Raw genomic sequence first — 21,770 nt, 5'->3', positions numbered from 1 at the left:
CTCGCAATGACCTTATCGCTCCATCCTCGTAAGGATAGAGAACCCATCGCTGTCTCGTCTATGCTATCAGGGGTTCTAGGGAAGTCGCCTGCAAAAGAACAAGGCAAGAAAATGCACAACCGCTACCATCCGAAGAAAGAAACAGATGACCAACTTAGGGTTTCGAAAAGATGCTACCATTCGAGGGAAGTTCTCCAGATCGACGCAGTGCAATGCAAAAACCAAAACCCTCTCTCACCTTACGGAGTCCTCCATGGATCTCGTATTTTTCCAATAGATCGCCGGCCGTGGTAGAATCTGAGATGCGAAAGACGAATCCTATCCGCCCACGCGGCAGCTACAGCAACAACAATCGAGAAGCCACAACAGTCCGCCAGATCAATACAAGGCACCGTAGCAAAAGTTGGCATTAGATAAAAAGAAGACCAATACAAGGCACTTCAAAATTTGGTGGTGTTAAATCTTAGATAAGACTTCCGTACAATGAGTTAACACGGATCATTCGTGACAAGAACAACATTTTTAACAAAATTGGAATACAGAGAGAACACATTTACAAATTAGGTTCAGAAAATGTAAATAAGAAAAGGAAAAAGACAAGTCTGATGAAGTTAATGCAGTTTGGAGAAGTATCCATCCTTGCTTTTAAGTTTGATATTATACAAGAAAACAACCTAGTTATTAAACAACTGCATGCGAGGAGATCAAAGAAAATTCGTTTCTTGCCGAGGATGCCCAGATTAAAAAAAAACTGCATAAACCCCGGTACAACATAGTCGCCAAAATTTGATGACACAAGAAATTTGACTCTCATGGGGCAAACTCATCTCCAAATGCCGGTGACACATGGTCTGCAACTATACAAATTGCAAGCTGCACCGGTTATAATGTAGTACATCCAGTTTCTGCAAAAACGAACTGCCCGATCTGAACAAGTAGATACCCCGAACATTGAAGAAGACTTGCCATTTCTTATGCGACTCAGCAAAGGAAAATAAATAAAATCAATCAATAAATAAAGCGGACTCAGGTTCTGTACATCACATGCTTCTAATTTTCTCTTACAAAATGCTAATTTACAACTTCTGATCCAAAACCTGCAAAACGAAAAAAAAAAAACCCCATTACTAATAAGAGGAAGAGAAACTACAATTTCATGCATAAAAGAGAAGCACATAGATATGTGGCAAGATGAGGCCCTCCAACTAAATGTAGAAAATGCTTGAATAGACAACAAAACCAATACCATTTAATGGCACAGATTGGACATATATACAACAATATGGCATCTAAAGCTTTGAAATGACAAAGAACAGGAGATGGCATCAAACAAGCAGTATCAGAGACAAAAGTTTCAAGCATCGCTCCTAAGCAATTTTTATCTAACACTGAGTATTTGGCAAAAGGCACTCGATATTCTTTCAATCAATCATCAATTTCCAAGTCCTAATAATTCAAAAATGTTTTACTTCTAAGCAAATTTAAATCACCTCTTACTCAAGTAGCGGAAAATTTGCTCTGGATGTTCTGCCTGTTGCATTTTCTAGCAACACTGCAAGAATATTGGGTACGAAGTCCGGTTCGACCTTCATTCTGAAACCAAAAAATCGAACTTCATGATCTTATAACAGGGATCCAAGATCATTTGATAGTTGCAGTATCCCACGCATTTGAAGGTAAGGGTTCTCCAGAAGCTTTTCATTGTTGCTCTATCAAGTAAAAACACAATAACATGTTAGTTGATGTGTTTATTCACTAAACTATAATGGAAATATGCTTGCCTTCTTTTTAGCATTGTGTTCAAGCCTGCAACTAGAGAAGGCCTACCTGTTGTGCCTTAAAAATAAGACTCTGAAGCATGCGCTGATAAGTTTCAGGTTCTTCTGTCATCATTCTCTGTAATGCAATTTTGAATTGTAAAAATTGTGAAAAAGAACCAATGGTGCAGAACTAATAAATCACAAATTTATGACATACCTTTAAGAGAAAGGAAGCAGAATAATATGCTACTCTTGAGTCCATGTCATCTAAGAGTCCCCTGTAAATGTTGTCAAGTCATATCATTGAACTTACAAAAGAATCATCCTACAGAGCAATGACTATGGGCAGGCAATAGCTTACCTAAAAAACTCTTTTCCTTCAATCTCCAAAAGTGCATCTGGATCAGCAGTACATTTCCCAATTAAAAGGAGGAGAAGGGCAGCTCTTATATCTGACGTAGCACCTGGTATATTCCCTCTTCCTTTACTGCCAACAGCAACACCTAATGCAATATCATCCGTTGCAGCACCAGCAAGTTGTATTAATGGCCAATAGAACAGGGATGCTGGAACACGAGCTACTAGCTGCATCGGAGCAATCGCATGTCCTCGAAGAAGCATTGCTGCCATTGATGCTGTTTCGCATACTGTGCTGGCTTGATCAGCACCAGAGAGATTATCGACTGACAACTCATCTCGCCGCTGATCAGAATTAGATCCTTCTAATGAAATATGAGTTACTAAGTTGCCTTCACGACTTTTAGTTGTGCGACAAGAGAGATGACTGAGGTCATTGATATCACCAAGAGGTACTTGAATGGCAGACTGAAGCCTCAAACATATTTGAGCAAATAACATATCGCACATCTGCAGATGTTCACAATCAAGTAGAAATAAGGACAGAAGACACAAGTTACCTCTTTCCAAAAAAACTCGAGAAGTTCTTGGTCAATCGTTCAGGTGAAAGAACAGTTACTTGGTCAAGAAACTTGAAAAACTCGACAAAAAAACCAAAGCATACAGACTATACTGTGGGGTGCCTAAAGTAGGTAAATTCTTGGACAACAATCAGGTCCGATTCAAACAAATCATTAGTACGTGCCCAGTCTAATAAAATGATGACTTTCACATGCACGGATAAAGTAACACTTTAATATTGACTGTGAAACCAAGGTGAAGCTGGCAAGTTCAAGTTGTATATCTTCAGAAGTTCAGTAAGCAACACTACAGCATGAATGTATCAAGTTGAAATTACTTCTCTACCACAACTTACATGCAGGTAGACAGACAGACACAACTAATCTCTAAGATATATCAAGAAACATTTTAAAATGACACATGAAAGTTACCTTTAAAATGTTGATGTGATCAGTCTCATTTATCTGAACCACCAACGATAAAGCACCACTCATTATGTCTATCACTGCATTCGCTTTGTCCAGACGATTTTCAGTATTGTTACTGATAACATTATCATTGTTCATATCTTGCAGCTCAGTTTCATCAAGCAATAATTTGCACCGTGTAAGAAGTTTCTCCAGAACAAAAAGGAAACCCCATCTAATAAAATTGTGTTTCGACTTCAAAAGCCCACACAACATACAAATGGACAGTGGTACTTCTGAAAAAGCTGAGTCTTGATTACCAGTGACAGCAATTTGCTGCTGAAGGTTTTTGACATTTGACCATATACTCTCATTTTTCCTCTCACTGATTTCCAAAATAAGTAATTCAACAAGCCATATGTACCCATGATGACGGTTGGCAAGCCTTTCCGAGTGGAGAAGAGAGTGCAATGTAACCCATGAAAGTCTAGCTTTCTCACCAATATCTGATTCGCCAAGGACATCCTTAATGCTCATTGAAGATTTGCATGTTTTTGTAATCCGAAACATATATGTGAACTCAGTATCCAACCTAGTGAATACACTTATAGTCGCATCAAGTTTTCTCATAATTTTGTCCAACAGCTACAGATAAAAGCGGACCGATCAGATTGGTGAAATAAACAATAGAAATTGTGACAAATTACAATTCATTACAATGAAAATGAAATCGGCTTCACATAGAAGCCAATTAAATAAGTCAGAATGCAGAAAGGCAACCAAGGTACTTGGTGATAACAGCTCACTAATAGACTAACTGCTGTAGTTCCAAGCAATAACACATTTTGTTTCATCACTATTGGGTTTGCTGGATAATCCAGGTAACACAAACAGTTTTGGCAGACTGGAAAATTTCTGAGCAAGAACACTTATTGGTTCATCGCTATTGGGTTTGCTGAATAATTCAGGTAACACTGGAACTGTTTTGGCTGATTGGAAAATTTCCAAGCAAGAACACATTATGGTTTATCACTATCTGGTTTGATCAATAATTCAGGTAACACTACAACTGTTTTGGCTGATTGGAAAATTTCCGAGCAAGAACACATTTTAAGCAAATCTATTTTTCTGCTTGTAAGGTACAATGATGAAACCGATGGGCCTCAAAAGATAACACAATACACCAACAGGTACAGTCGGTAGACCATGTGGCAAGTAGCACTAAAGCTGAAGGAATGGGAAAATATTGTAAAATTTTGTCAAAACATGACAGATAAATAGCTCCTATGAAGTCTTTTATGGTAGCAATTGAATATTTAGTCGCTGCACTTGATATATGGTTCGCCCTGAGTAACTATGGAAGCCTGATTTTCATTCGTTGTTGCAAGTTCAGGAAAGTTCTCTGTGGAGTGGCAAATGAAAAGTACCAGAACATGACAGAAGACAATAGGTTCTGAAACCAGATACCACAGCAAATCAGCTTAATAACAACTTTCTAGCAAGAATTTCCTTCATAATTGACCATTTATAGCAAAAGGTTGTGGTTTGTGATTAATTTATAGTTTCAGAAAAGATCTATCATAACCATGATGGTAATAAGCATATTACCATATTTTGGCGCTCATAATTTGATGATCTCAACAAGGCTACAGAGATGGATCTTTTCAAGATCTCCCCAATGCCATCCATACCATGCTTAATGGCAATGTAAAAAGCTTCAGGTGCATTAGCAAGCATAAGCATGACCACAAGAGGTTGAATGTCATCATGGGTATATACAGAAGCTCCACTAGCCAAGCAAATTTCATTTATCTGATGTACAACATAATCAAAAAGAACAAGGAAAAGGTTGTTCTTTTCTTCCCTGGAATTTGCCCGTATATACTGCACAGAAAATTGCAAACAATTCAACTATATATTAGCATAAAATAAATGACTTTCATGTTCATCCTTCAGACAACGAGCTTAGAATAATTGTTGGGTGAAAAAAAAAGAAAAACAACTATGACAAGACATTTTAATATACACTGTTTCATAGTCCAAAATTTTAGGATGACAGGAGATTCATGAACAGGTTAACGATAACAGCCTCGAGGAAGAATAGTGGGTTGAAATGCCTGTCACAACATAAATATTCCCAAGTAGAGTTGTACATGAAATCATGCATCTTTTATTTTCATCCAAGCACATAAAAAGCACATTCAGGCTGGATTTAGTTATGTCAATATGCACTATGTCAAAAAGCTGAATAGTGAAGCAGAACATACAAACCTGAACTCAAAACACTAACATCTTACCATTGGCATTTTAAATCATATTGTGTAGGTCAATGGAACATGTGGATATGGAGGTTGTTTACCATGATGTTTCAGGACAAATTTCTAAATGAGTCTCTCACATTTAAAGGTATAAATTATAAGTTGAATCTTGAGTCTTAACTAGTTTTACTAGTAGCCATTTGCATATAGAGAATGTCTAATTGCAAACAAACTAAAAATGATCGTAGCTTACTAGGAATATTCAAAATCAAATTTTGTGGCACACATAATCTGCTGAAATTGTCTTGATCCGTGAGAGCCAAGTTAGGATGAAGTGAGCAAAGGAGTTTAATTTTAAAAATCAAAGTTTTTAGGCTAAGTAGGACAACAACTAAACAAGCAAAGATATAACTGGTAAAGCAAATAGAAAACTCAAAGATCTAGTTAATAGTAGACGGACAAAAAATTTGCAATAGTAGAAAAAAGTTCAGCATTTACTATAAAACAAGCAGATGACAAAAAAGATACTGCTCATAGAGATGAAGTGACATTTTCAAGTGGAAAGATGCACCTAAAGTCCTGTGATTGTCCTGTGTCATTAAATTACAGAAGAAATGTAATTCAAAGCAAGTATTGTCATTTGTAGCATCAGTGTGCTGATAACTTCTTAGCATGACATGATCCCATGATATAATAATCGGCAAGCCCTTGTGCCAGCCAATACAGATCCAAATATGTGCAACCCATATGTTGGTACTTCTCAAATTGGGTTAACATCATGCATTACATATTTCTAGCAAAATGCAGTTCAATCCATGCCAATTAAACAAGCATCATTGGTTGCAAGTCCTGCCATATTGTATGAATCTGAATGTTATGCAATTAAAAATCAAATAACAGGAAATTAGAATCATTGAGAAGATGGCATTGAATGTATGAATAAGGTTGCTAGAAAAGATATAAGAAATGTTTACAACATTGACACATGGGGATAGTTCAAAATGAATATATAATAAAGAAAGGATTCTTTAAGATGATTAGACATGTACAAAAAAAGAACTACGAATGTGCCATTTAAGTGATGTAAAGTATATTTAGGTTCATCATGAAAGAAGTAGAGACTTTGTTAGAAGAAATACGAGGAGTTTCATAGCAGAGTTTGACTAGTGATGTTGCTCACAACAAGGCTTCAGCTAACCCCACAAATTATGTTAACCCCAAAAGAAATTATCATGCATTGTGTAGCAAAGACAAATGCACTTTGTTTATAGCACTTAAGGGTGCACCTCTATACAGATGAAGTCAATTCCCCCAAGACGATCAACCTGTTGAACCAGGAATGTTGGAATTTCTGGAACATCCTCTGCAGATTCATTCGAAGTTTGATATAACATGTTAGTCATCATGCAGATAAGCTTGCAATGAACAACTTCGGCCCATGAATATTCACTGCTGATTTCTAGAAATGTCTTAATAACCTGAAGTAAAAAACAAGGATAAAAAGGATTTAAGTTAAATGGTGATGTTCATAACCAAAGCAAAATCCACATATCTACAGCAGAAACAAGTAAATGTTTCAGATAGTTCTATCAGGTATATGATGGCATGAAAACAAATTAGAACTTAATGAATGGTTCAAAACTAGAAAGACACATTAGATGTTGTCATGGAATACCACAAGTAGAAAGATAACACTTCACAATATTGCCCTAGGCAAAGCAACAATGGCTTAATAAGACGAATTGACACAGCTCGGAGAAGTTGGGTGAAAACATAATGTCAATGACAAGGCCCATATTTGTTAATTGTAATAACAGTTTCCACTGAATTTTAGCAACCAACCATATATCTATTTATGAACAATAGCTGCCCACTCCAGAGATACCAATAGTTCACAGAGATACACATATTGACTAACATCAATATTAAAATATTTCCTCATTATAGATGTCTTGCTATATTGCAAACCAGTCTTGCTCACATGGTCCCAGCAATACTAGGGAAAACTTTTAAAACATGAGCAAAAAAGAAAATCAGTCATTGTACTCAATGGTTATTCTAGTCTCAATGCAGTACAAAGTCAGATAGTAACACAGGCAAGGTTCAAGGTCCAGATATTGGTTCTTATAAAATGTGCCAATAGGTTAAGTCAGGCCTGATGCCTGAAAGGCATGGCTACTCTGACCATTCTTGGACTAAAAGGAAACTAGTTAAGTAGAAAAGCTTGAACAGGAATATTATTCCATTATGTATGCCAAATTGAACTAAACCATGAAACTATATGACACATAAAAACCCTATGTTATCTAAACTTGTGCTACTCTTACAAGTCTCTGGAATTTATACATTCCTTCCTAACTAGTCTCCATGAGGATAAGGGTTGTTGGTCACCATATAAACATATAAAACAACAATATGCTGCACAAAATGAATTGTGAACAACATTAACTAAAAACCAAGACAATGGATAATTTGAGGCTTTAATCGGACTCTACCTAGCGTTAGCAAGTCTTGGAATGGTCTTAGGTCCCATGCCAAGTATAAGTTCACTACAATCTAGAGTAAGCCTAATGCATATATCACTCCTTAGGTCAATCAGGACTACTTTATATCAACCACATCTATATTGAACTGCATGTTAGGCATATGGAGTTGCAAACTATAAAGAGATGAAGTTGGTCCAGAGAAAGCAAAGAAAGCAAAGCAATCTTGCTTGTACTCGGATGTTAGTGTTGAAATTTGTTAAAACTCAATGAAAACCTTCTACTTTCTTTATTACTTCTTATAACACATGGGATGCAGTTTGAACTGTAATTCTTCCCAAAATTTGACAATACTATTTCTGTAATGATACATGTATAATATCTGAATAATATAAAATGAAGTATCTTTTTATACAAGAAAGCACTTTTTACAAAGTATTTGATTGCCATGCTAATTAGACTTCAAATGACCAATGATAGATGCATCCAATAACCTGAATTGGAGAATTATGTGGTTTATGCACCATAATCATGTTAAGAGACAATCTATAAGTGTCACAACCCGAACCTGATGAGTTAACTAGCCCATCAACTTCGTTTGATCTAAACCACGAGTCAAAATATTTCAATTGAAGTTAATAGTAGTACGCTCATCAGATCCTTATAAACCAATATTAGTATTACCCACTTCCGTCGTGGGCCTAATCGAGGTGTTACAATAAGATTGATGCTATGTAAGTGTGATACATATCATGTCTATGTGATTATCTGATTCATAATCGTAAATAATCTGAAGCATATATAATAGACCAGCCTAATTACAAGTAGTATGAAAGAATCAGACGTACTACAGTACAACCGGCCCTACAATAATCAATCAGCATGTATTCGGTCCAATACAAGTATTACACAACAATAATCATCAAACCACCAAGCACAACATAAAACATAAATTTGCACCACAAACATTATGCAAATCAGGTGGAAGGAAGAAAAGAACCCTGATCAAGTTGTAACTAAGCATACTAAGTCTTGCCCACCAATGCCAGCCCATACATGTCATTGCCTCAAATAGCAACATCCAATACATAACACTAAAATTCTTGTCTAAAATTTTAGCTCAAAACCCTCAAAACATTCTCCACATCCCTAAGATTGGTCTTATGCTGTTTACACTTGCCATATTTAGGAGGTACCCAGTGAAGGAAAACCACAAAAATCATATTGATATGTTGAGCACTTTGCTTTTAAAGCAAAAAAACTCAACTGTCATTTTAGTAAGTTTAATTTATTAATAACAATGACATAATCCCTTATTAATGTGCAAGGGGATTCTAATCCAGCAATTTTACCCATGAAATGTACAAAATGAAACAAGCTGCTGCTGGTTTTTTCAGGTAATGCCTGATACAATATGAAACAAGCTATCAACAAGACATAACATTCTTTCATTTCATCCAGCAGAATTACAATGCTGATAAAGAAGAATGTTTCTCACCCTTATATCAAGACCATCAAGTCTCCTCCTTAAAATGTGTCCCTTATCACAAACAAAGTAAAATAAACAACTCAGAGCAGATGCCCATACAATTTCTTCCCTTTCATCAATCTGCGACAAACAAAAGCATGCATCACATTGTTGCCCAAAAAGAGAAAAAGAATTGTGTACTTTTACATAGGGAACAGCAACAAAAAGATAATGAAGTTATACAAAAAAATCCAAGCAGAAATTTAACATGATAGATCAAAATGAATCATGAAAAGAAGAGCCCAACAGTTGCTCAAATTTTATATTTTATATTTTTATGTCATTACTCTCTAGTCTTTAATTCATATATAAACTTAACTATTGAACTTCAATTAGAAAAGCCAATCATTATTTATAATCCTATTATCAATTAACATTGATTAAAGAATACTAGAGATAAATTAGGAGAAAGAGATTAACTGACAGGATTAATTAGAAGTATGAAAAGCGAGAGATAGAAAGAGCTTAATTTAGTCTATTGGCTGAAAAGTAAACTACTAGAATTAATCAAAGACTAAAATTAATTATAGAGGAATACCGATTCAAGGCATTAATTAGAAGAAATAATTTGGGGTGGAGGCTAATTTGCCTACATATTTAATTAATCTTTCTAAATTTATACTAAAAAATCAAACACATGGATCATGCAGGCATATGACCAGTTCACAGATAAGCAGGTCCTTCAGTGTCCCAGAAGTAACTGCACTTCATGTCAATTTAATTATATGTACATTTTTTGCTAAAAATAAGCATAAATGTGAACATGACATGCCATTCCACCAAAGATCATAAAAATAAGTAGCAGCATATGCAATAAACGAATTGAGACCATAAGACAAAGCTACAATTCTCTGCTTAAAAGAGACAAGTACAAAAGGGATGCGGTAGTGTGACCTCAGTCCTATCATCCAAATATTTTAAACAATAATTTTCAGAAAATAAGCAAGCACAAAACAGAAGATCACATTCTGAACCATAAAATGAATCTGCTTTTTTTTTCCAAAAGTCTTTGAACAATTGATGAAAAAGAGCATGAAAAACAGACAATAAACCAGCAATATGTTCATCTAAATTAGTGGCAGGCTTATATTTATGAATTTTGCCCATCTAAAGGTTGTAATTCATAAGCAAATTCAACTTTAAAATTCAAAACGAATCAGTTTGATTCATTTATAAATACCAAACATATCCAAAGAGTATTTTCAAATAATCAGTGAAAACAATGTGAGCCGATTAAGTCTACACAAGGGGGCAAGAGAAGCCCAAAAAAGAAGTCTTGATTACTGGTTAAGTATAGCCTTAAAAGTACTGATGATGGCAGGATTTTATTAGAAAAGAACCTTAACAGAGTTAAAAGCTGTCAATGACGCATGTAAGTTCTCAAATAAAAAGGCAAAGGCTTCCCGTTACTGTTTTTGTCACTGCATATCCAACTCAACTAATGAACTGTAATTTTAAAACCTATGGTTGCTTGTTTTTGTTGTTTTCATTCTTTACATATTAGTAGGTGAATAGGACTCAGTGTCACACATGTACATAATGGACAAGGCATTCACAAATAATATGCCACAATATCTATAAGATGTCTAAAAATGATCCAAAGTAACTAGACGTTCTATGCATAATTACCTGAACAAGAAGACGAAGAATCTCAAATAGGATGACCAAAAGCCAAGACTCAAAATTATCAACAGCTGAAAAAATCCTTTGCTGCATGCTAGACTCATTATTCATCTTTCCTGGTGTTCCAGGCTGTTCTTCATTGTTTATATATGGTTCTTGCAAAGGTTTAACCACGTCAGATGATTGAGGGTCTTCAAGTAACATAGGCTCCAACAGTTGTGCGTGGACACCAAGGTTTAAAATAAAATCAAAAGCCCGAGCTCTAGAAGCCACTCTTTGAGAGCCAAGCATACCCTAAAATTGTTCAAAATATGAGAAATGCTAACAACAAATTCTAGTCAAGTTGCTTTAAAAGTGCAGCACCTCCAGCATATAAAGAGCGAGAGGAGTAGCAGTCCCAGGATCCAACATATACCTACAAAAGTTGATTATACTCTTAAAAATGTGACGGACTTCTCGAGTAACACAAACAGTAGATGTACATTGGAAAAAGATACAAAGTCAACATGAAGGGCATGCTTGTCAAGTGTCAACTGTCTACTACACATATATGGAAACAAGTTTATAGTCAGCTTGCAGTCTGCTGACTGTCTAAAGACAAAGTCTTACTATTAAAATCTGATTCTATAGCACATAAGAAAGATCCATGCAACTTCAGATCAAAAATTTTCATTATTAACATTTTTTATGAACAAAAAAAAGCTGGAAACAGCAAAAAGCATATATACCAAATACAGAAAATATTCAGATATGAAAATACCAATCTAGCTGTTGATTCATAGGAAGATGAAAGAGAACCAGAAAAAAGAAGACTTTGATAGTTCCTGCTCCCTAAGCAAGGATCTTAACTCCATTGGTCAATATTAAACCCAAGGAAAATATTTAAAGATATCTATAGCAAAAGAAAATGATTATACACAAGATTCAGACAAAGAAAAAAAGGGGTGGGTGGGTGTGGGTTTCCCTTGTCAAACACCTATTAGATCAAATGCAAAATTGGATAAAATATTGAAGTCGATAAAATAAGCTTTGAGGTAAAAAGATGCATCATTAAGTTACTTTAACAATGTGAGGATCAAGGTTTCAAATACTATTCAAACTGATATACACCAACTGGGTATTTACTGATAAACACACTTCACACCATCCTTCAAAAAATCAACAGGAAGCTTATAGTTATATTAGGTGGTGCCATGGTAAGATGGTAGGCTGATTGAACCTTTAATGTACCAGTTTTGGTAAAAATTTCCAACTGCAAATAGTAAAAGAACTGTGGAGAATGTACAGCACTTTGGATTACTAACATAAATGGGTAAACTAACAACTAAGGTCACTCCTTTGCGACCTGACAGAATAGGTTTGAGTCTCAGAGATAGCCTCTTTAAAATAGATATAAGACTATGTGCATTGACTATCCCTAGACGCCATGGTGAGAGACTCATACACTGAGTTCGCCCTAATAACCAAGGTTTTAAATACCAATAAGTGGACCGATGTGCATTTGGCACTAACTTGTGTCTCGATACATGGTACACTGGCATATCGATCAACACACATGAAAGAGAAAGAGGGAGAAAAAAAGAGGAGGTGGAAAAGGGAAAAGACAAGAAGAAGGATAGTAGCAAAAAGAGGAGGAAGAAGCAAAAGGCATAGTGGAGGAAGACGATACAGCCGGAGGAGAATCCGAGGAGCCAGAGGCAGAAAAGGAAGCAGTAACAAAAATGACAATGGTGACACAATGGGATGGCAGGATGCTGGAGCTGCGCGACAATGGTGATACAACGAGGAGAGAGGGTGGGTGAAAACTTAGAGAGACGCATGAAAAACGAGCAGGAAAATGAGAGAGAAAGAGAAGTGTGAGAGGAAAAGGAAACGAAAATAAAAACAATTGTCAAAAGCTATAAGAAAATCCAAAAAATGATAGGAGTACCGGACAGTAGGCTTGCCACCAGACCCCCCCCCCCGATCTAAACCATTAGAACTGGACAGTACACCTAGTTTGGTAAGGATACTAGAAGCACCTATCTTCAAACCAAACCAGGTGAAATCGCTTGGTCCGCATCCTGATCCGTGTCAGTATGGCCCAGTCCAACCAGTTTAATAATAACCAATAATAATAAAGTAGGAAAAAAGAATATAACAGCAAAAAAAGAACATTTTGTTACATTTTAAAATAGTAAACAGTTTAAATAAAGGTTCACAAAAAAGTTCAAAGGAAATAAAAGCACATAATTAGACTTTCGCATACACTCAACAGTTAGTAGTGTATACATATATATGAGTGATCTACAGCTATTAAATGAATCTCGAGTTAATTTGTTCCATCTTCATCAGATACTCACACTAACACCATCCTGCCATGTCACCTGCAACAAGAATCATTCTTGAGACTACTTAAGATAATAGGAACTGGAACACTTTGGTCATAGAATAATGGTGATGCCACATTCAGGTTAAATATATTAAGCATCACATTGATCCATCAGTATAAGAAGAGTAATGCAAACAACTCATGGAAGACATCACAATAATACAAAGCAATCAGAGACGTGAAAGCATACATGTCTATAACCAGCTTGATGAGAACACTAATAGCAACATCTGTAGCAGGTTGACTGATGTGGTTCGATTGTGACGTTGCAATTAATGTATTAGCATTTGATGTAGTGGATTCTGAGCAAACTTCAGCTATGACTTCATGAATTTCAGCAAGACTTAACTTTAAAGGTTGCTGCTCACTAGCATAAATTAAGATGATAATTAGAAGCAATAGAAAAGAATGGCAAATCACCAAGACCAAAAATAAAAAAGATTCTTCAACATTTCAAAGTAAAAACAAGACACTAATTGTTATTGTGTTGGATCTCTATCCAGCTCTATCTCCCATCTAAGTAGTGATGCGACAGAGACTATGGTCTACACATTTATAATAGTGAATAATTGCCAAAACATACCCCAAATCAAATATATATGTAACATATTATGCAAATATCATATGTTACTTCATTTTTCCTCTTTAATAAACCATTTTTATGTACCATACTTAGTACATAGGCCATAAGGTTACATTACATCTCACTCATCTGATTTCAATAGTTTGTCAGGTACTAGGTTCTTCAGTGAGTGAAAATATCATCTTATATGTCAAATTATATTTGTCATGTTTTTATTGTTTAAAATATAATACATTTCTGATTTGTTACTTAACCAGTACATTTTGAATAATAAATTAATTCTCATAGATGGCTCCATACTAACGCACATGCATATATGCTGTGCAATATCAGAAATACCTGCTTGCTGAATTTGGTTTTTGGAATATTGAGTATAGTGATTAGAACCAGACCAGCCATGGACACAATCATGTTTAATATTTTTATTAAAAATAAAATAATATTATATATCATATCAAAAATACAAAACATATGGATAACTATTAAAATAATTTTCCTAATACTATGACAGAGAATGACAAGGGCATGCCAGACATGTTCAGAGCAGGTAAGAGTAATTAATGTAATTGAGCGTTCTTGTCTTTCATCCTTATCATGAAAAAGAATTAAATGCCCTCCAAAAAATTCAAAAATTTTCGGTATTCAATAAAAAGTTAAAGAACTTTCGCTCTTTATAAAGTTTTCATGGCTCAGTGAACTGGACCAGTCAAAGGTCCTCCAATGTTTCTGACCCAACTGGCCAATTCGACCTAAGTTTTATAACTATGATATTAGCTGCCATCTCTTTTTCTTTCCTAAAAAAATATTTACGTGCTTCACAAATATACCTAATTTTCAAATTAAATATACTAGTTCATAAAATTCTTCATCTGTTTAACAAATATACTTATAGGAACTAGTATCATTCTTTGACGACAAAAAATCTATCAATTAAAAATATCATCAAAAGGAAAAAAAAATTTCTAAATCAAATATAAAATATTAACTTCTTGGAAGGTATAATTGATTGATTTGACTGGATGTAATTATATTTTTCCATATTTATGTATCTTCTTTTTCTTCTTTGTATTTATTGTCTATAAAAGGCAGATAGGGATTGTAAATGGATAAATAATAAGCGAATGGATGAATGACTTTTTCTCACATTAGGTATGAGTGGTCTAAGGCCGTATATCTTTTACGATGACATCCGCGTGTCACGTGTGCGAAGGTACATGACTTTTAATCCTACTCCTTAAGCAAGACCAAGTCCAATTATTATCAAATTTCTTCTATTATCTTTACTATCCTCTCTCTTTCCCTTCCTGTATTCTCACAAAAAAAATATTTCCTCTGTTCATCATGAACTTGTTATACATCACACGGCATGATGAACAAGGAGAGAGAGGTTGAGATGCCTTTTACTTGTTATACATTCAATATGCAAATCAGCATCCGGTTTACAATTTAAAATTTTGACAAGGTTATCCTACAAATAATCCAAGTAAATTTTAATAAAATGAAATTAGTTCATTTTAACTATCAATCACTGGTCAAGTTCAAATCAACTAATGCTACAAAAGGACATATCCAAAGTAACTTGTAGTTCCATGTTTTTGCCAAACCACAATACCAAATGCAGAAAGCTACAGCAATAGCAGAAAGTGTTTGATCATCATCCAACATAAAATTCATATGAAATACAATTCACGCCGACACTTGTAAATGATGCAGACACCACCTAAAGCTTTAATGGGCAAAGTTATGCAATTTGTTGCTTTATGGATTTAAATGTTAAACTATTGAAAAATAACATATATGTATATATATATATATATATATATATATATATATATATATATATATGTATATATGTATGTATATGTATATATATATATATATATATATATATATATATATACATATACATATATATATATATATATATATATAGTTTGTGTTGCTTAGATAAGAATATTGAGGTGGATGTACGTGACTAATAGGAAAAATAAGAAAAGAAATGTTTACATTCATAAACAACTAGGCATCGATTTGATAAAAAGTAAAATGAGAGATAATTGTTTAAGACGGTACAAGCATGTGTTCAGAGACCAACCAATATGATAGTTAAAAGAGAAAAAATAATTACTATTAATGGTACGAAGATAGGTAGGAGTAATGATATGAGGATAGGTAAAAGAAGACCATAAAGAACTTCAATAGAAATGACAAATAAAAACTTAAATACTCATATCTTAACTAAAACATATTGTTCTCTACAAATCTTAATGCGACAAAAGATCCACGTTATAATTTTTTTAATTCTTCACAATGCAAACGAATAAAATGATTGACAATGTGAAACTAGTGAAATTTCTTGTCACCTAAGAACAGAAGTTCTGGTGGATCCACATTATCACAACAATTTAAGCAACTTAGAACCATCCATATTTTGGCAACACCTTGCAACATGAACTATGATATGACACCAATTTAATATATTATGGCCACGAAAGATCCAATATCAAAACACAAATTTCAAATTTTCTTTTTTCATTAATGCAAATTCATTTAATTGTAAATATGCACTTATAAAACTTCATTGTTATTGAACATTTTTTTTCTAATGTTATTAGCTTTAACTAGTTCTCCACTTTCCTTTTATTAAGTCTTGCAAATCTACATACTTCGAAAATTTCAGATTGATCTATATTTGATGAAAAGTTATTTCAAGAGAGTACTCATAAAATAAACAATCAAGAAAATACAACATGTCTGCATCCAGATGTGTAATAATGCAAGGAATGTCATATACTATTTCCTTTTTGAAGAATAAACAATTCAGAAGATGGTAAGAGCTTTCCTTTAGTACCTGTAATGTCTATATTGAAATAGGGGCCGAACTCGTGGATGAAATGTGCTCACTGGTATATTGGCCCTGAAGAAAAGAACAATTAACTACATACACAAATTCTTACATGTTCAATTATTTATGCTTCCAATTCGTCAATCATAATGTAATCATTTAGCTTTTGATAATAACATGTTTTTCATGGAACCAAATAGATTGGCAAGACTAGCCAGCAAAACTTCCTTTTTTTTTCTTGAGTAGAATTATTTTCAATCATCTAACATGAAGATCTACTGACCAATTGCCATAAGAAAGAATAATCTTAAAACTTTTACATGCTAATGGGTATTTATAGATAACAGTGTCATACATCATCTAAGTGAATCTAATAGTGTAACTCAGGCAAATTACATGGTTGATGTCTCTTCACATAAATCTATGAACTGCTATTAGGTGGCAAATATTGCAATGCACTTGCAGAACTGCAGGAACATCTGAAAAAACATGAACTAACAAAAAAGGTACTGAAAATGGCAATGAAAGAAGACATGCCAAACTTGATGAGGGCCTGGTTTCATGCGCTTAAATGCTGTTATCGCTTTCAAGTGGCTATTAGACGATGAAAAATTGGTAGCCATTGTAGTTGTTGAAGGCCACAACAGGTCAGTATCCCGTAAGTTGTGAGTTACAGAATACATCCAGGAATGGTCCTTGATTTTGGTCTCTATGTCCCCCACTAAAAGACCTGCAGCACCAACTTCTAAAAAACTATGTGTATGAATGTCTTGAGACCGCATAACACCACAACTGCATGGCAAGGAAAATCTTGTTAGACTTGAGTTTCAATTACTATCCAAACATACATAAGAACACATACCATCTGAAATTGCATTATTTGGATGGAGAAGTGTGACTAAAAGATATTTGTGCTATACCTTTCCTTTGTTAAACAAGACATTCTGTATTCTCCCTCCCCAGGCCATCGCCATTTAAGTATATCGGAAAATATATACTTATTTCCTTCTCCATCAACTTCTTCAATATTTGATAATGCGGAAGCAGATGGACCAGAAGGTTCTTTAATCTCAAGGGCATCTTTGCTACTAACAACTTCCGGACTTAATTGAGAAGTAAATGATCTAGTCAACAAAGAAGATAGAGTCGGAAGTAATTGTTTTGCAGAAGTTGATGCTGTAGTCTGCATGACAGGTTGGAAAGACAATTTTGGTGTATGCCGTGCCACAAGAGACCGCACATAATTTAAGGATTTCATAAGTGAAGCAGACGCAAAATTGGGGCGTGGTAAGGAAGGAACACAAGCATTTGACACCGTCGATGATGATTTAGATCGTTGAGTTGATGACTTGGTCAACATTGGCACTCTTCGACTATTTACAGATTCGCACTCAGCAATTGCATTCATGCAAAATAGATCAATCTGCCGCAATGTTGAAACCTTTGGCACATATCTGCAGGAGAGAGATAATAAGACCAGAAATATAAACCTAATCAGACTTTTTTCCTACTATAGCACTGAATGAGAAATATCAGTTGCATGGCATCAAGTGCAAGAATAATACCACAGGTAACTCACCGAAGAAGATAGAACTTCAAGAATGCCACACATCTTGGAAGTACTGCTGGGCTGGTCCATAGAAAAAGGAAGAATTAGATACTGCATCATGTTTAAGCTATGATCCAAAATTCCAAATTCTAAGTACATCATCACACAGCAAAATCTGCCTGGCTTGAAATCTTCTTTTTTACACCCAACCTTAGTCAAAATCAAGATGCAACAAGATCTAAAGCATAAAGACCCATCAATTTTAAGTTTTACTAAAAATCATCATAATTCATCCTATGCCATATTGTACACTGCTCAAATTCCACTAATGTTACGAACAATTTCATAAAATCTTGCTAAATAAAATATAAAGAGTAAAGAATTTCTGGAAAGTATATAGATATGAGCTTCTATTTTAACAGAAATAATACCAGAATATACATATCATCAAACAACATAGTACCTCCGATCTCTTTCTGCCAGTGCATGTTCTACAAGCATGGTATAAGCCATGTCAGTGGTTGAAGGGTTAGCCATGAAATCCTGTCAGCATCCAATCAGTTTAATGCTAAACTCAAATAGAAACAACATGAAAGTAATAAATGAGCTAGTAGAGAGATGAAGCACGATGAGAAAATAATAGAAGGCATCTTAATCAAGAGTCATGCTACTAGGTCTTGTGTGCATGAGACTAACAGTGGCATCATGTACACAAGCGGCTGGGAGCAGTCTCTGCAATGGGCCCCTGCTGCTTGCCCAATCATGTATGCTACCGTCATTATCACTCAACTCCAATCAATAATAATATCACACTATTCCTTGCCAATGGCGAACCCAATAACAAGACCACCACATGTAAGATGCTGAGTTTGTACACTTTCAAAATGGTTGATGAATATGGGTTACGGATGTGAATGTTGACACGATGAATCACGTGTATATATTTATGAATGAGCATAAGGATAAAATGAGGGGAAAGCTGAAACATATGATTACTGACACAACACCTTGGTATTGCAGGCTCAAAACACCAAATATCATTTCATCACTTTCAGAGTTTCAGTTAGTCATAAGACTTAATACAAGGCATCTTTAGAAAATGATCCTACATAGTTTTAAATGTCTTGATGGAATAATAACATTCCAATTATTACTACCATATAGAACCATTAGATTTAAAGAAGTTCATTATGGAATTTACATAGTTGAAGATGTGACCATTTTTTGACAAAAGAGCAACATGAGTGCAGTAACTCAAAAATTCCAGTAGCAGAAGCCCCAGTGGAGCTTAAGAATATTTTGAGAAAGTTTGGTTTTACCAAATTGGTGACATGCAATAATGGTTAAAAAAACATATTAACTATCAACAGAAACTAAAACATTCCAAGAAATGACAACACCTGAGATGTTTATTTTATTTTATTAGGCAATTAAGTTTACTTAACAAAATTAATGAGAAACAACCAAGAAACATCAACTATCTCAGAATCAAATTATAAATATGAACTCTTTAAATGTTATTTAAAAGCATATATTGAGAACATGATCATTAGTAGGTAACATAATGCTACACCATACAGACAAAAAATCCAAAATATACTAGAGTATCTGCATGCTGTAATGTTTTACTGAAAGTATAAGGGATAAAAAGATGCAAGATAATTTATTCAATTTACTGATTTCAATATAACACTTCTTATAACTGCACTGAAGAGGTTTGTAAGTCAAATATTATCCGTTAAAGTTCAAGAAATTGTATAGTCAATATAGCACTATCAAATTTTTAAACATATATAACTAAAATTACACAGTTAGGAAAACCTCTCGAGTCATCAAACACGATTAAAATGGATTTGCCTTTTAAGGGATAAATTAATCTAATGCATCATGCCTTTATTGTAAAATCTTGTTTTTAAGCACAATAAGCAGAACATTGATGCTATACTTTTTGGCAAAATATAAATGTGGCTGAACAAGACATGATCAAGCTACAAGTCTGCACAGTGACAAGTACGAATTGCTGAGGTTCACAAATCTGACAGGAAACGGTTTACCATATCACGTTAGTTCCTGATAGGATATTGAACATACATAGTCTCAAAATTCGCATTTTGCTTGGCGAGCACATTATGAAAGGAAACGCCAAACTTGGTAAACCGCAGGTAAAGGTGGCATTTGAGACCTAAGACCAAATCAGACCCGACGGACCACAGGATTAGGACCAATAGGAAAGAAGCAAGAGAAGGCCAGGATTTAACAAGAAAAGAGATCCAATCACAGAAGTATACAAGGGCGTGTACGAATGAGAAAAATCAGACCTTCGCATCCAGATTTATAAGAGCAAAGTGGTTCCATGTCGGTGGGGTTCTCAAACCTTAAAGCACCAAAGACATGTAAGAAAGAGACGGAAGGAGATAACTGACCCGGAGGATCCTCGCCGCCTCAGAAGCGAGGGTCGAGGGGTTCCCATGTAGGTGGGGGGCGGCGGGCGAGAGGCAGTCCGCGACGGCCCTACGGAGCGGCTCCGGTGGCTTCTTGACCGCCGACGTCTGCAGCGCAGGCCTCCGTGGCGGCACCCCGAAGAGCCTCGTGCTCGCCGGACTCCGCGACGGGCTATAGCTCAGCAGCCTCTTCGACGATCCCGGCAGCGCCTCCTCCACCGGCATCTCCTCTCCACCTCAATCTCTCTCTTTCTCTCTCGAAACACTTCTTCTTCAAAGATCACTTCCTAATTTGCCACCACCTTGATTACTTCATTCCTCACGTCTTTTTCTTCACATTGGATGCCTCTGCAGGATGGAAGGGTAGAACAGAGAAAAGAATGAGAGAAAGATGGAGGATTTGAGAGATTTGGGGGAGGAGTTAGGGTTGAGGGAAAGAAGACGAGCTTTCGAATCCTTGTTTTAGTTAAAGACGAAAACACCCCAAATAAAATGACCCTTGCAGGGAATGACATGTACTCCACAGGCTTCTCGGCGATTCAGGTGGCTGGGTGTAGAATGGGTGTTTACCAGGTTGATACCAAGAAAGGAGGTGTTCGATAGAGGGTTATAGCTGTCAACGGGACCCGCCACTAGGGCTTCTTTTATACTAGATCATACTAACCCACTGTCCTGGAACCCGATACCGACTGCTTGCGCGTCGTCAACATCGTTATTACAAGTATAAACCAGGATACGTACGAGTAGAGCACGCGGCTCGATCGATTCGGATTGAAATCGGTGAGAGATTAACGTGATAGGTTTTGACCTATTCAATCAAATTTCCACCAAATCTTGAAACTCCATCTGGCAAACGATCGATCGATCGATCGATCAAGCCATTTGCTATTTCAATGATCACAACCGACCCCAATTGATTCATTTTGGTGTCGGAGATCAAAATGGCATAAGATAATCATTCTGACTTGATGTTTACTGCTGATAGTCCAACACCAAATTTTGGT

The 21,770-nt window shown here is 35.4% G+C and overlaps 1 protein-coding gene across 1 annotated transcript; it reads right to left on the bottom strand.

The window, feature by feature from the left end:
• Window positions 1–519: 519 nt before the first annotated feature.
• Window positions 520–21,298, bottom strand: LOC103994061 (uncharacterized). Its single transcript, XM_009414330.3, has 18 exons — window positions 20,749–21,298; window positions 18,789–18,868; window positions 18,356–18,406; window positions 17,697–18,230; window positions 17,314–17,568; window positions 16,783–16,848; window positions 13,539–13,715; window positions 11,341–11,392; window positions 10,984–11,271; window positions 9,325–9,435; window positions 6,630–6,821; window positions 4,694–4,969; window positions 3,110–3,730; window positions 2,122–2,627; window positions 1,978–2,038; window positions 1,828–1,896; window positions 1,491–1,709; window positions 520–1,097 (listed from the first exon to the last, which is right to left on the bottom strand). Exons 1-17 carry the CDS (start codon window positions 20,989–20,991, stop codon window positions 1,623–1,625), a joined length of 3,669 nt encoding a protein of 1,222 aa, XP_009412605.2. The 5' UTR covers window positions 20,992–21,298; the 3' UTR covers window positions 520–1,097; window positions 1,491–1,622.
• Between the last annotated feature and the right edge of the window lie 472 nt (window positions 21,299–21,770).

The sequence above is a fragment of the Musa acuminata genome, chromosome BXJ2-8 (genome assembly GCF_036884655.1).
Source record: "Musa acuminata AAA Group cultivar baxijiao chromosome BXJ2-8, Cavendish_Baxijiao_AAA, whole genome shotgun sequence".
NCBI classification, from domain to species: Eukaryota; Viridiplantae; Streptophyta; class Magnoliopsida; order Zingiberales; family Musaceae; genus Musa; species Musa acuminata.
Note: the sequence above shows the minus strand (reverse complement) of the source record. Positions and strands in the feature narration are given on the sequence as shown.

Coding starts and splice junctions, on each gene's coding strand:
- LOC103994061 (XM_009414330.3), bottom strand. CDS start 20,991: ATGCCGGTGGAGGAGGCGCTGCCGGGATCGTCGAAGAGGCTGCTGAGC. Junction 2,628..3,109: donor ATCACATCAACATTTTAAAG/GTAACTTTCATG, acceptor GAACATCTGCAG/ATGTGCGATATGTTATTTGC. Junction 2,039..2,121: donor GAAGGAAAAGAGTTTTTTAG/GTAAGCTATTGC, acceptor CAACATTTACAG/GGGACTCTTAGATGACATGG.